At 44.7% G+C, this 13,833-nt stretch overlaps 1 protein-coding gene across 1 annotated transcript in view; it reads left to right on the top strand.

Annotated features, from left to right (window-relative positions):
* Nucleotides 1-13,833, top strand: part of TOGARAM2 (TOG array regulator of axonemal microtubules 2) — a 99,526-nt gene that overhangs the window by 21,158 nt on the left and 64,535 nt on the right. The window contains exons 4-7 of the mRNA XM_043986703.1: nucleotides 2,405-2,552; nucleotides 4,038-4,163; nucleotides 5,450-5,731; nucleotides 8,924-9,135. Coding sequence (XP_043842638.1) covers nucleotides 2,525-2,552; nucleotides 4,038-4,163; nucleotides 5,450-5,731; nucleotides 8,924-9,135 — 648 coding nt within the window. The 5' untranslated portion in view covers nucleotides 2,405-2,524. The remainder of the gene's footprint in view (nucleotides 1-2,404; nucleotides 2,553-4,037; nucleotides 4,164-5,449; nucleotides 5,732-8,923; nucleotides 9,136-13,833) is intronic.

Raw genomic sequence — 13,833 nt, forward strand, 5'->3', positions numbered from 1 at the left:
TATGGATGGGAGATATCTTGTTGACATATGCATGGAGTTTGACATATACATGGGCAGCATGTTGTTGGAGAAGAGCATTTAAGGCCACATTTTGTTCTACTGAATCAAATGAATTTTTTATCATGAACAACCAATAAGCATAGTGGAATCTTGTATTCTGTCAACCTTTCAAGTAATTGTGTGACCGCTATAGAACATAAAATGTAGATGTGACCTGTTCTCAATTATTAACTGTGAACGCCTCTCTATTCCCTTCTTGTATATGTTCCCAGTATTTTTGTGAAAATTACTCTCATAAAAATTTTATAGAGATGTGGAAGCTAGCATAAAGGTCACTAGTTATTAATATTCTTGGATACTTTAAAAAAAATTCAATTTTACTTTATTTCCAGTTCTGAATTCTCTTCCTCCCTCCTCCCCCCCCCACCTATTTGAGAAGGCAAGAAAAACAAAACTGTTACAAATATATAGGTGAGCAAAATAAATCTTCACATTGGCCATGCCTCCCCCGTAATCCCCTCCCCCCCAAAAAAGAAAAAAAAAAACAAGAAAGAAAAGAAAATATGCTTCAAACTGCCCTCTGAGTCCATCACCTTTCTACCTGGAGGTAGATAGCATATTTCATCCTGGATCCTTTGGATTTGTGGTTGTCTGGACACCTTTTTTTGATGGAGAAATGAATTTGTTACTGAAATCTTTACAGATCTCTTAAATTTTTGTCTGTTCATCATGCTTCTAGTTTTGTCTATAAATACTCATGAAATGAACTGGCCCAACTGAGTCTCTTTCCAAGCTTCCTTTAAATTTGTTTCTTATTCCAGATTCTCTCAACATTTTTTGAGGCAACACTCATCATAATGTCTAACCATTTTCCTTCCAAGTTTATGGTACAAGGCAGTACTTCCCCTCAGTGTTTTTCATATCTCTCACTTAGCAAGAAGATCAAATATTCGCTAGTGATTTCTAAACTCTCATTCTTCTCATCATGATGGGTGATTTACTAAGGTTAAACTTCCTAGCAAATGCTGATAGTGTCAACGTTCCTCAGAGACTGATTCCAGCCTGTCTTTCCAGACTGATTGCATGTTACTGCTCCCTAAAAGGAGGTGATGTTTATAAAGCACTTTGTGTAGTGCCTGGCACATGTTGTTCAGTTGTTTTCTTGGCAAAGATACTGGAGTCATTTGCCATTTCTTTCTCCAGCTCATTTTACAGATGAGGAAATTGAGGTAAATAGGGTTAAGTGACTTAATCAAGGTCACACAGCTAATAAATGTCTGAGGCCACATTTGAACTCGGGAAGATGAGTTTTCCTGATTCCAGGCCCAGCAATCTATCCACTGTGCCACCTAGCAGCCCACCTGGCACATAGTAGGTGTTTAATAAATGCTAGTTCCCTTCCCACCTCTCTGAATATAAGTGACTTGCCTAGGGTCACACAGCTAGTGTCAAGTGTCTGAGGCCAGTTTTGAACTCAGGTCCTCCTGAATCCAGGGCTGGTGCTTTCTCTACTGAGCCACCTAGCTGCCCCCATGTGTGTCTTTTCAAAGCCAGGTCCCCCACACCCCACCCCATGCCTGGCACACTCTCTCTTCTCACCTCCCCTTCTTGGAATTCCTGAACTTCCTTCAAGGCTTATCACAAGTCCTCCCTTTTTCTTTTGGTGCACCCCCATCGCCGCTCCTTCCCCTGAAATGAGTTTGTATTTATTTCACATATTTCACATTTTCTCATCTCTATTCATTCCCCCCCCCCCCTGTTAGTATGTGAGCTGGAGGTCAAGGGACCATTTTATTTTGGTCTTTGTATACTCAATACTTCAAAACTTTGCACAGGACCAGGCACATCATAGGTACTTGATAAATACTTTTTGATTTGAATTGTTGAATTTCATGTGTTTCTTAAAGAGAAACCACCCCACCCCCCTTTTTTGTATATAGCTGCTGGTGGCTGTTTCTGGAGGAGAGGGCTGTGTGTGATGTGCTGGAGTCCTTAAGAGACAGCTCATGATTCAGTATCTATCGTGGCAAAGGCCCCTGTCTGACTTTACCAATGCCAGGGGCCTGACAACTGGCTGGGTTGATTCATCCACTGGACTTGAGCTATTCCTTCAGGTTTATACCAAGTTCTAAGTCCTGTGGCATTGAAAAGCTCTCCCAAAGGGTTGGATGCATCTGGCACTTTGGAGCTGAGCTTCTTTCACACACACACACACACACACACACACACACACACACACACACACACACAGCTCCGTTTTCTGGCCCTTGACCATTGGCAGGAAGTCAGTCCTCAGGCCCCTGCACACCCTGGAGCTTAGTGGGGCTGGCCAGCTCAGAGCCCCATATTAAGGAGGGATTTTGGTTCTTTTTATGTAAGCAGGGTATTCTTTTTTCCTCTCCAGTGTAGGCTGCCAGATGTCACAGGTTGGAAACCTCAGTGACCACCCAGGCCCTTGTGGCCAGATGCCCAATGAGTAGCTTCTGCTGGCCAAAAGCCTTTGCACAGTCCTGCGCTCTCAGACATGGCCACACATGATGATTTCACTACAGGTAACAAACTCCCAGGGGGAAAGGGGGGGGTCTCCCAGGGGGAGTAAGTGCTCTGCCTCCTCCCCTTGATCAGGGTGGGCTGGGTGTTAGGTTAAGTCCTCAGCTTGTGCCAAGTATCTCTTCCTTCCCTTATAACAGTAGCAGAGGTTGAATGGTATCCTGGAAAGGAAACTGCCCTATAAATCAGGGGAACTGTTGGTGGGCAGCTGGGTGACCCTGGACAAGTCTCTTAACCTCTCTGAGCCTTAGGAGATTGGACTAGATCTCTAAGCTCAGTCTAGCTCTAGCACCCATGGGGCATTGGGAGATGGGTATGAAATCTTAGAATATGGGGAGAGGCTATCCACAGTGCCTGGCCCAGTGTACCCTCTTAAGAAATGCTTGTTGGTTGACACATATATTTTGTCATGGGGCCCAGAGCACCCCAGAAGTTCTCTGGGGCACATCAAGGTATCTTCTCCTTGAGAAACTAAACCAGAGGACAGATACACCTAGAGAGATTGGACTGAGCTAGCTTCATGACCTCCACCCTTCATTCTGGTCTCCCTTACCCCTGGGGAGATAAATTTGGGTGTGGCTGCTGCCTTTGTGTCCAGGAGAGAGAGATGGCTTGAGAGATCCATAGCCACCCCTCACTCAATTCCTCTAGTCACTAACAGTGGGGGATGGTCCTCCATCCCTCACCCAATTCCCCCAGCTACCACCAGTGGGGGATGGTCCTCCCTCACTAAAGGAACTTTCCACAGTCAAATGGTCACCCCCTCCCCTCATCTGTCCTCTATAAAAATACCTGCCAGTCTCCGGCTCGAGGAGATTGGTACCTCAGAGCCACATGCTTTGTTCCATACCTCTCTCCCCATGAGAAGTCTAAGGATTTCTTTCATGGTTCCCCTTCCCCTCCCTTCCCTTGCCCCTAAATAAACTACCATCTTATTTTAACTGCTTCTGTGTGCAAGAGGGTGTAATTCTTTAAAGAGGAATTCGTAAGGACCTCAAGCCCCTACCCCAAACCCCATACCCCATTTTCCCCCATAACATATTTGATTCGGTCACCTGGATCAAAGGTGTGTGTCAATCAACAAGCATTTATTAAAAGGGTTCTCAGGGCCAGGCACTGTGCTAGGGGCTGGTGTACAAAAAAAAAAAAATGAAATAGCCTCCATTCTTAGGAGGCTGAATTCTAAGGGTGAGCAAGTACATGGATAGGAACATACAGGATATGTACAAAACAAATCAAAGCAAATTTCACCTACTCGATCCCCCTTCTGCAGCATTTGGGCTCCTCTGCGTGCTCCTCATAGTTCACAGGCACAGAGTTCTGTCTGGATTTTTCTCACAGCCACTGGCTAAGTTGGCTCTGGGTTTCAGAGGGGGACCTGAACCTCAGCCCCTGCCCAGTGGCATGGTGCCAGCCCTCTCCATTTTTCTTTCTCTAGTCGATATCCCCATAGGTGTTAAAACCCACTCCCCTTGCCTTGTTTCCAGCCAAGTTCCGGGTTCCTGTAGCAATATACTGTGGCAGCATCCCCCGATCCAGCGCCAGATCTGGCTTCCCCAATGGAAGCATCAACGCAAGCCTGCAGGACTATGGAGGCCGATGGACAGGAGAAGGTGAGGGTGGGATGGGCCCCAACACGGTGAATCAGAGCGAAATAAAATGTTGTCCAGGGTATAGGAAGAGAGAGAGTGTGTATAAACACATACCTGTACATCTATACGTGTGTGTGTTTATACACAAGCCACACATGCATGTGTATAATGATGGTTGAGTATGTGCATGCGTACACACCGAATACAAAATACATCTGTATGTGTTTATATATATATACACACCCAACCAGCCATTAATTACTATTATCTAAGTCCAACAATCTAGATTTTCCTTCTGGGTACTGCTTATTCAGCATCACCTGCTATAGGGCTGAAGCTTATTTAGACCAGGCATGAGAAGCCAGTGAGTGCAGATCTGGGTGTGTGACTGCCTTCTTTAAGCATTTAAATTTTTTAGGGGTGTCTTTTGTTTCTCAATCACTTTCATTTATGAATGAATGAGACAGCTGGAGTCAGGAAGACCCGAGGTCAAACCTGGCCTCAGACACTAGTTGGATGACCCTGGGCAAGTCACTTAACCTCCGTGTGCCTCATTTTCCTCATCTATAAAAAGAGGAAAGTGATAGCACCTGCCTCCCAGAGTTGTTGTGAGGATAAAATGAGATAATATTTGTAAAGCACTTGAAGGGTTCTGTAAGTACTAGCTATTGTTATTACTATAACCCTCTCCCTTTCCCTACCCAGCAAACTATCCTTTGTAATGAAGCTTTTAAAAGAAAAAGGGGGGAAGGGGGCGGGAAGCTTTTCAGTAAAACTAATAAACATATTAATTATCTAACAGTATATGCAATGTTCCAAGTCCATAGGCTACCATGGCTGCAAAGAAAGGAGGGAGGCATATTTTCTGCTCTCTTCTCTGAGGCCAAGCTTCCTAATTAAAATTATGCAGCCTTTATTCCCTCTTTTTTTAAAGGCTTGTCTAACTATAATTTACATTGTTGTAGTTACTGTGTGTGTGTGTGTGTGTGTGTGTATATGTATATATATATGTGTGTGTGTGTATATATGACTATCTACCTATACACATGTGTATATATGTAGGCATATATACATGCATACACACATATATACATACATACACACATACATATATATATATATATATATATATGATTCTGCTTACTTCATTCTACTTTCTGACAGTATTCTAAAACTATATTTGGAGCTCATTTTTAGATTATCTTCAGTTTTACAGCAGCAGCAGCAAGGAAACATTTTCTTTGCCCCTGATACTTTGCTGGACTTGGGCCAAGGTGACTCAGTCATCCTGTTTTGTCTGCCTCCAGCCTCTCCCCAGTCCATGCTGAAAGTCCAGATGGAGAAGCAGTCACCGGTGTGGGGCAGAAATGGAGACCTGACCAGCCTCAAGGCCAGTCTTGCCTCCAAGGGCTGGCAGTCCAGGAACGGCCATGCAAAGACGGTAGAGGGTCTCTCTCCAGGGCCCCACCCTCTCCTGCCTGCCACTGTCCGGGAGATGGAGGCTAGTAGCGCAGCCCTGGAGACCACCCAAATCAAGGACAAGCTAAAGAAGAGGAGACTCTCTGAGGGACTGTCTGTTTCTCCCCGAGGTGAGCCCAGTGGTTCTCCTCCCAAGAGAGTGCAGAACAGGAATCAGAGAGGCAGATTTTAGGCTGAGCTCTGCTGCTGGGTGAGCCTGGACAACTTATTTCCCTTCTCTGGGCCTTGCCTACCTTATCTGTAAAATGGGGGGTGGGGGGTGGATGTAGGCTGGGGGGGGGGCCTCTAAAGTCTCTTTTAGCTCCAATAGCTTGAGGTCAGAGTCCTTTGAGGCTTCCTGGGAGAGGAAAAACAGAGGAAGCCACAAGAATCCTGGGATCAGGAAAGAGCAACAGTGGACAGAGGGGTCGGTTGTATATAGGTTCTGCCATAAATGTTACACTGGTTGATTCCAGTGGCCAGGGGCCCAGCTCCAGTGTCCAGTCCTAACTTAGGCCTGGCTAGAATTCTGGGGAAGTAGCCAAGTGGGTAGAGCCCAAGGATTGCAGGGTCATAGGATTTTAGAGTCCACTTAATCCAGTGTTTTTTATTATACAAATTGTTATGGGGGGAAAATGGGGTAAGGGTTTGGGTTAGGGGTAGGGGTAGGGGCTCTTAGGAATTCTTCTTTAAAGAATTACACCTGGGGGCGGCTAGGTGGCACAGTGGATAAAGCACCAGGCCTGGAGTCAGGAGTACCTGAGTTCAAATCTGGCCTCAGACACTTGACATTTACTAGCTGTGTGACCCTGGGCAAGTCACTTAACCCCAATTGCCTCAAAAAAAAAAAGAATTACACCCTCTTGCACACAAAAGCAGTTAGAATAAGATGGTAGTTTATTTAGGGGCAAGGGAAGGGGGGGAGGGAAATCATGAAAGAAATCTTTGGACTTCTCATGGGGAGAAAGGTATGGCACAAAGCATGTGACTCTGAGGTACCAATCTCCTCAAGCAGGAGACTGGCAGGTACTTTTATAGAGGACTGATGGGGGGAGGGGGTGACCATTTGACTGTGGAAAGTTCCTTTAGTGAGGGAGGACCATCCCCCACTGGTGGTAGCTGGGGGAATTGGGTGAGGGGTGGCTATGGATCTTTCAAGCCATTTCTCTCTTCCGGATACAAAGGCAGCAGCCACACCCAAATTTATCTCCCCAGGGGTAAGGGAGACCAGAATGAAGGGTAGAGGTCCGGAAGCTAGTTCAGTCCGATCTGGTTCTTGCTTATCTCTCTAGGTGTATCTGTCCTCTGGTTTAGTTTCTCAAGGACAAGATTCCTTGATGTGCCCCAGAGAAGTTCTGGGATACTCTGGGCCCCATGACAAAATGATGAAACAGAGGCCCAGAGAAGGTAAATGACTTGTCCAAGGTCATGTAGGGTATCATAGTATTCGAGCTCAAATCTTCTGTCTCTAAATCTAGTGCTCTTTTATTAAAACTGCCCTGCTGATGTGAGTAAAAGGGGCTTTGAGTTCTCTGGGAGAAAGGGCCTCTCCAAATCCAGGGGATTCTTGTTGGTGCTGACCATTCTAGGAGTGAATGTCATCCTCTGTTCTCCCTTCCTCACTGGGCAGGAAAATGGTCTATCCTTCCCGCTGTGGGGACCTTCTTTTAAATGCTCTGTATTGTATATCTTCAACATGTAGTTGTTGACCTGCTGTTTCCCTCATTAGACTGTGAATTCCCTGAGGGCAGGGACCATGTCTTTGCCTTTTTTTTTTTTACCCCAGAGCTTGGCACAGTGCCCAGCACATAGTAAGCACATAGTAAGCACTTAATAAATGCTTATTAATTGACAGACTGACTGTGGGTCCCTCAGGTTCTGGCAGATCAGACCTTTGTCCTGCTGTCAGAGTGAATCCAAGCAACAACACTCAAATGGTTAGCAGGCCAAGGAAAATCAAATCCCTTTCCCTGAGTATCCCTGCCCTGGAGGAAGCCTGCTGTGGAGCTGACCAGCAGAGGCCCTCTTAAGCTCAGGTTCAGTTTATCAGTCCACTCACTCACTTAGTCAGTCAACAGATGCAACAAGCTCCCATGTGCTAGATACTGGAAATGCAAAGACAAAAATGAACCAGTCCCTGCCCTCAGAAACTGGCACATGCTGGGCACCTAATAAATACTCTTTCCCTTCCCTTTCTCTTTCCCCCCTTCCTTCCAGCAGGCCTGCCTCCCCTTTGGAACACATGATATTTCGTGGCCTGTATCCATAACTTCGTCCAGTGTTCCCTTTGCCTACAATTCCCTCCTTTCTCCCCTCTGCCTCCTGGAAGCCTTAGCTCACCTCATTCAAAAGTCATCTCCTTAGAAAGAACACGTCCTGGGGCAGCTAGGTGGTGCAGTGGATAAAGCACTAGCCTTGGATTCAGGAGGACCTGAGTTCAAACCTGGCCTTAGACACTTGATACTTCCTGGCTGTGTGACCCTGGGCAAGTCACTTAACCCTCATTGCCCCGCCCCCCCAAGTATATAAAAGAAAAAAGACAGAAAGAACATGTCCTTCTCCAAATCGTCAGTGCTCCAACCCTGATCACTCTATTTACTCCATAGCCTTTATTTAGTTGGGTAGGCAGTGGACAGAGCTGCAGACTTGGAATCAGAAAGACCTGCATTTAAATCCTTCCTCTGATACTAGCTAGGGGATCCCAGGCAAATCACTTACCCTCTCAACCTCAGTTCCTTCATTTGTAAAAGGAAATGATGTCAATCAAACACCTGTCTCCCAGGGTTGTTGGGAGGATCAGGTGAGGTGACACATGTAAAGTCCTTTGTGTGGTCCTGTAAATTCTATTATGGTCATCATCATCATCATCTATTAATATGTTGCATCCTCCCAGTGGACCATAATTCCCTTAAGAACAAAGATTTTCTCACTTTTGTCTTTGTATCTCCAGTGCCTGGTCTGGTGTCTGACACGATGCTTAATAAATGCTTGTTGAGGGGCAGCTAGCTGGTAGAGTGGATAGAGAGCACCAGCCCTGGAGTCAGGAGGCTTAACACTTACTAGCTGTGTGACCCTGGGCAAGTCACTTAACCCCAATTGCCTGCCCCCCCCCCCAAATGCTTGTTGATGGACTGATGGCAAAAGCATTTATTAAGTGCCTACTCTATGTCTGGTACTGCACTAGGAGCTTGGAGACCAAGATAAAAACCAAACAGTTGCTGCCCTTAAGGAACTTTTCTGAGGCCCATGCTAGCTTTCTCAAGGAAAGTACCTCTGACAAAGACATCCCCTTTCCTATGACCTTCCGTTCATTTCCTCTCCAGCCTTCTTGGATCCTGGAGGAGTTACTAAGGGTACTTCCTTGAAGAGTGCCATCCCCCGATCCACCGCTCAGAGACTACTGATGGCTTCCCGGCCCATGCCTCCCATCCAGAGCATTCCCACCACCCCAGAGATCAAAGGGTCCCTGGAGAATGGCCCCAGCACACAGGGGAATACCAAGGCCCAGCCAAAGGCAACTCCAGCCACACAAGAGGTAATGTGTGACCTACCATTCTAAGTTTGCAACACCTATTCATTTCTTCATAGAGCAAATGTCTTCTACTAACTAATACAGCAGCAGGTTTCTCTGTCTATCCACCCTAATGGGGTGGATGTGACCTATCATCAATCAACCATACAACATGCATTTATTAGGCACCCACAGTATGCCAGGCACTGTACCATACACTAGGGATATAAATGTAAAAATGAGATAGATAGTCCCTGCTTTCAAGAAGTTTACCTTTCACAGGGGAGGTACATGTTCTCAGATACAGACAAATTCAAAGTGCCTCAAGAGGCCAACAACAACCAGTTTCATCAAAACTTTTCCAAGGAAGGGACACTTGAGCCTTAACAGGTAACATGAACTGAAAGCTTTGACAAAAGGTGTTAGTTTGATCCGTTGTCAATGCCAAGTGGGAGGGGGCAGCTAGGTGGCGCAGTGGATAAAGCACCAGCTCTGGATTCAGGAGGACCTGAGTTCAAATCCAGCCTCAGATACTTGACACTTAACTAGCTGTGTGACCCTGGGCAAGTCACTTAACCCCAATTGCCCCACCAAAAAACAACCAATGCCAAGTGGGAGGGAAAATCATCCACTTCTCTCTTCTACCTGCCTTCTGCTTGTTGTTTGTCCTTCATTCTTGAAGAGGACCATAACATCAGGGTGATATCATGACTTGTACTGAAGTGGATTTAAGTGAGGGAGGGCTGTGCAAGGTCACCAACCTTACTCTTTCCTCCAGAGCCATCTGGGTCCAGCGGCAAGATACACACACACACACACACATACATGTATGCATGTATGCATGTGTATACACGCACACACATATATACATATACATATATACATACATATATACACATATATATATGTGTGTGTATATATATATCTCAGGACAATGGGAGATGGTCCTGGATGTTGAAGGCAATTGGGGTTAAGTGAACTCAAGTCCTCTTTCTTGACTTCAGGGCCAGTGCTCTATCCACTGAGCCACCTACACATGACCAGACTGGGCTCATGTCTATGGGGGCGCTTAAGATCAGTTTAAAGGCCCAGGGATTTTAGAGTCTGAAACTCTATAGAGAAAGATTTTGCCATTTTGGATGCTAGGTTTATCTGCCATTTGTACTGCATTTAATCTGAAAAATATTTGTCAGTAATAAAAATAACTCTGTCTGAGCCAGCCCTTCTCTTCTACAAATGTGAGTTCCAACAGGAGAAGACATGTTAATCATTCTTACTGTTGAGAAAGGCATGAAGTAGACTTCTTCCTAAAGTTTCCATGTAGGCACTTAATAAATGTTTGTTGATTGACTAATGGGTGCTCATCTTGGGGCAAATTTTTGTGGGGCCATGCCAGAAGCAGTTCAGCAATGAGAAAATGAGGATGCCCTTGGGGATGAGGCAATCCACAGGAGCTTAGATTTAGGGATGGCCAGACACTTTAGAGGCTATCACATTCAGTCCCCTCATTTTGCAGAGGAGGAAACTGAGGCCCAGAGAAGGCAGCGTGAAGGTGATAAGAGTGCCCGACCTGAAGTTGGCAAGACCTAGACTGAATAAATAGAATGGAAAAAAGGTGTCAGGGCCATGGTAAAAACTCATTATATATCTCACCTGTCTTGATCCCAGGAGATGAATTGGATCTCATTTAACCCAAGGACCTGAGGAAGTCAAGTCCTTTCAGGCCTCATTAGAGGCACTTAGGGATACTTATATATGTATGTATTGTTTCTGATAGACTATAAGATCCTTGAGGGTAGGGGCTGTTTCATCTTTGTCTTTGTATTCCTAGCATTTAGCATGATGCCCAACACACAGCAGGGGGTTGATAAATGTTTGCTGATTGATTGATTGACTACTGAGGATATAGCCTGGGTGCTTTAGCCAGGGTGAGGCTGCCCCTATTTAAAGGCGGTGCTTGTCGGCTAAGCCTTTGTTGGCACACTTTGCCCTTCTGCTCTAGAGATTCTAGCTTCGGCATCTGATCTCAACCTGGCATCTGCCTTGCTACCTTCTTCAGTTCCTTGGTCCCAGGCTGCCCTTGGTCAGTTCCTGCCACAACCTCCCCTAGTCTCACATTGCTTGATTGTTCCAATCCAGCCTTTGCCTACCTTCCCATCTGTGTCCAGTCTCAAACACAGGACCTGTTCTCAGTGGATCCTTACCTGAAAACTTTCAGCTTACCTGACCAAGTGGTGAAATGGATTGCTGAATGGGCAACCTCAGCACCTATACACTGTTTCTGGGCATCAGCCCCATTTCTTGCATATTCTTTCTTAACAGCTGCTGTCTGGATTTGCCTGATCCCTACCACAGCCAGGGGAATTTCTAAGATATAGCTTTTAGCACAATTTAACCGGGTCCATTTTGGGCATAAAGAATCTGTATTTTTAGTCATTTTTTTTTCAGGTGGTCAAATTATCGGATCATGAAATTGACATCTGAAAAGAACCTTAGAGGCCATCTATTCCAAATCTTTCATTTTATTGTTGAGAAAACCCAGCTAGATTCAGTGACTTATCCAACGTCTCACAGGTGGTGACTGAACTAGGATTTGAAGCTCAGTTCTTTGACTCAAATTCAGGCTGTATCACATTCTCACAGACCAGGAATAGATCATATCCCTGAAACAATACAAGGTGGTGTCATGTGTGTATGGGTGAGGAGGGGGAGGAAGGGGGGGAATCAGGCCTGATGTTCTATAAAAGTAAATTCAAAGAGATTATAGTTCCTGTTTTCTACAAGGTCCAAGGTTTTTTTTTTTCCTAATTTAAAAATATTCATTATAAAATTAAAAACCATAGTAAAATCAAACAATACAAAAAATAAAATCATACACAAACCTATAAGTTCCAAATGATTTCTAGTTTGCTAAAAGGGGAAAAATAATCATATACCAACTCTGATGACTTACCAACGGTAGCATCATGTACCCTCCTGGGGCCCCTTATATTTTTCTTCCATGTTTATTATTGCGGTGTATGCAATTAGTTTGCTCCGTATCACTTCATATGTGCTTTTCTCTATTTCTTTATATTCTCCATATTCATCATTTAGCATAGTAACACAGGAGTAAGAGTAGCAGTAACAGAAGATCCAAATTTAAAGACCAGACAACCTCAGCTGGAGAGAGGAGCACTGGCCTGGGAGTCAGGATGCCTGGCTTCTACTCCTAACTCTATCTAGGACCAACTGGCCATGGGACCTTGGTCAAGTCACTTTGCATCTGGCCTTTGGTTTCTTCATCTATAGGAGGAAAAGTTTGAAGTGATAAATGTTTGTCAGGAATAAAAAGAACCATCTGAGACAGCCCTTCTCTAATACAAATGTGATTTCCAGCAGAGGAAGACATTTAGTCATTTTTATCACAGAGAAAGGCATGAAGTGGCCATTTTTTCTAAAGTTTCCACATAGGCACTTAATAAATGCTTGTTGATTGCCTAATGGATGCCCATTTTAGGTTAAACTTTTTTGGGACCATGCCAGACACAGTTCAGCAAGGGGAAAATGAGGATTGTCTTGGGGATGAGGTAATCTGTAGGAGCTTAGATTTAGGGGTGGTCACCCAGTCTAATCTCCTCATTTTTCAGATGAGGAAAGCAAGACCCAAAGGAAGAAATTAGGGGGCAGCATGGAGTGGGAAATTGGGGTGATGGCCTTGAGGTCAGGAAGATCCAGGTTTGCATCCTGCCTCACTGTCTATAAGACCTTGGGCAAATCACTTTACCTCCTTAGACCTCAGTCTTCTCACCTGTACAACAGCAATAATAGGAGTAGCCACCTCACAGTGCTGTTGTGAGGAACAAATGGGATCCTGTAGGTAATCAAATGAGATAACATATGGAAAGCACTTTGCAAACCTTTAAGTACTCTGGTGATGATGATTTTGAAGAAGAGAAGGAAAAGGAGAATGATTAGGAGGAGAAAAAGAAGGAAGATGAAGAGGAGAAAAAAGCAAAGGCAGAGAAAGATGAGGATGATGTCAAGCATTTTATAAACTTCAAAGGTCTATAGAAATTTTGGTAGCTATTATTAATAGTAGCTATTAGTATTACTATATTAGTAATTATATAACTAATGATATAATTATATCAGTAAACAATTATCTTTACAATATTATTATATTAGCTATTATTAGTAGTATTATTACTGTAAGCTAATAATATTAATAATGTTCCTTGCTTAGGGACACATAGGTTCCTGAACACATAATCTCCTAGGACACAGGCGCACGGTGAAGATCCCTTCCTCACTGGCTTTCTCGGGTCTAAAATTCTATGATTCTTTGAAATGGGAAGGAAGAAGGAAGAGGAGTTTGACTTAGTGGCTTTCTGAGTTGGAGGAATAAGGAAGTGGGATGGTTTCAAGATGGCCACAAAGGAAGCTGTTCAGGGGGTGATCCTGCTGCATTGGCCTCAGGGCCAATGTTGGTTTTTGATAGTGTTTTTTTTTAGTGAGGCAATTAGGGTTAAATGACTTGCCCAGGGTCACACAGCTAGTAAGTGTTAAGTGTCTGAGGCCGGATTTGAACTCAGGTACTCCTGAATTCAGGGCAGGCGCTTTACCACTGCGCCACCTAGCTGCCCCCTTTCATAGTTCTTTACCCAGAGCAGCCACAGGAGGGGGAAGGTGGGGTGGAATGTTCCTTGGGACATTAGTGTCCTAATCTTCATATTTCTCTAT

The sequence above is a fragment of the Dromiciops gliroides genome, chromosome 2, assembly GCF_019393635.1.
Source record: "Dromiciops gliroides isolate mDroGli1 chromosome 2, mDroGli1.pri, whole genome shotgun sequence".
Classification (NCBI taxonomy): domain Eukaryota; kingdom Metazoa; phylum Chordata; class Mammalia; order Microbiotheria; family Microbiotheriidae; genus Dromiciops; species Dromiciops gliroides.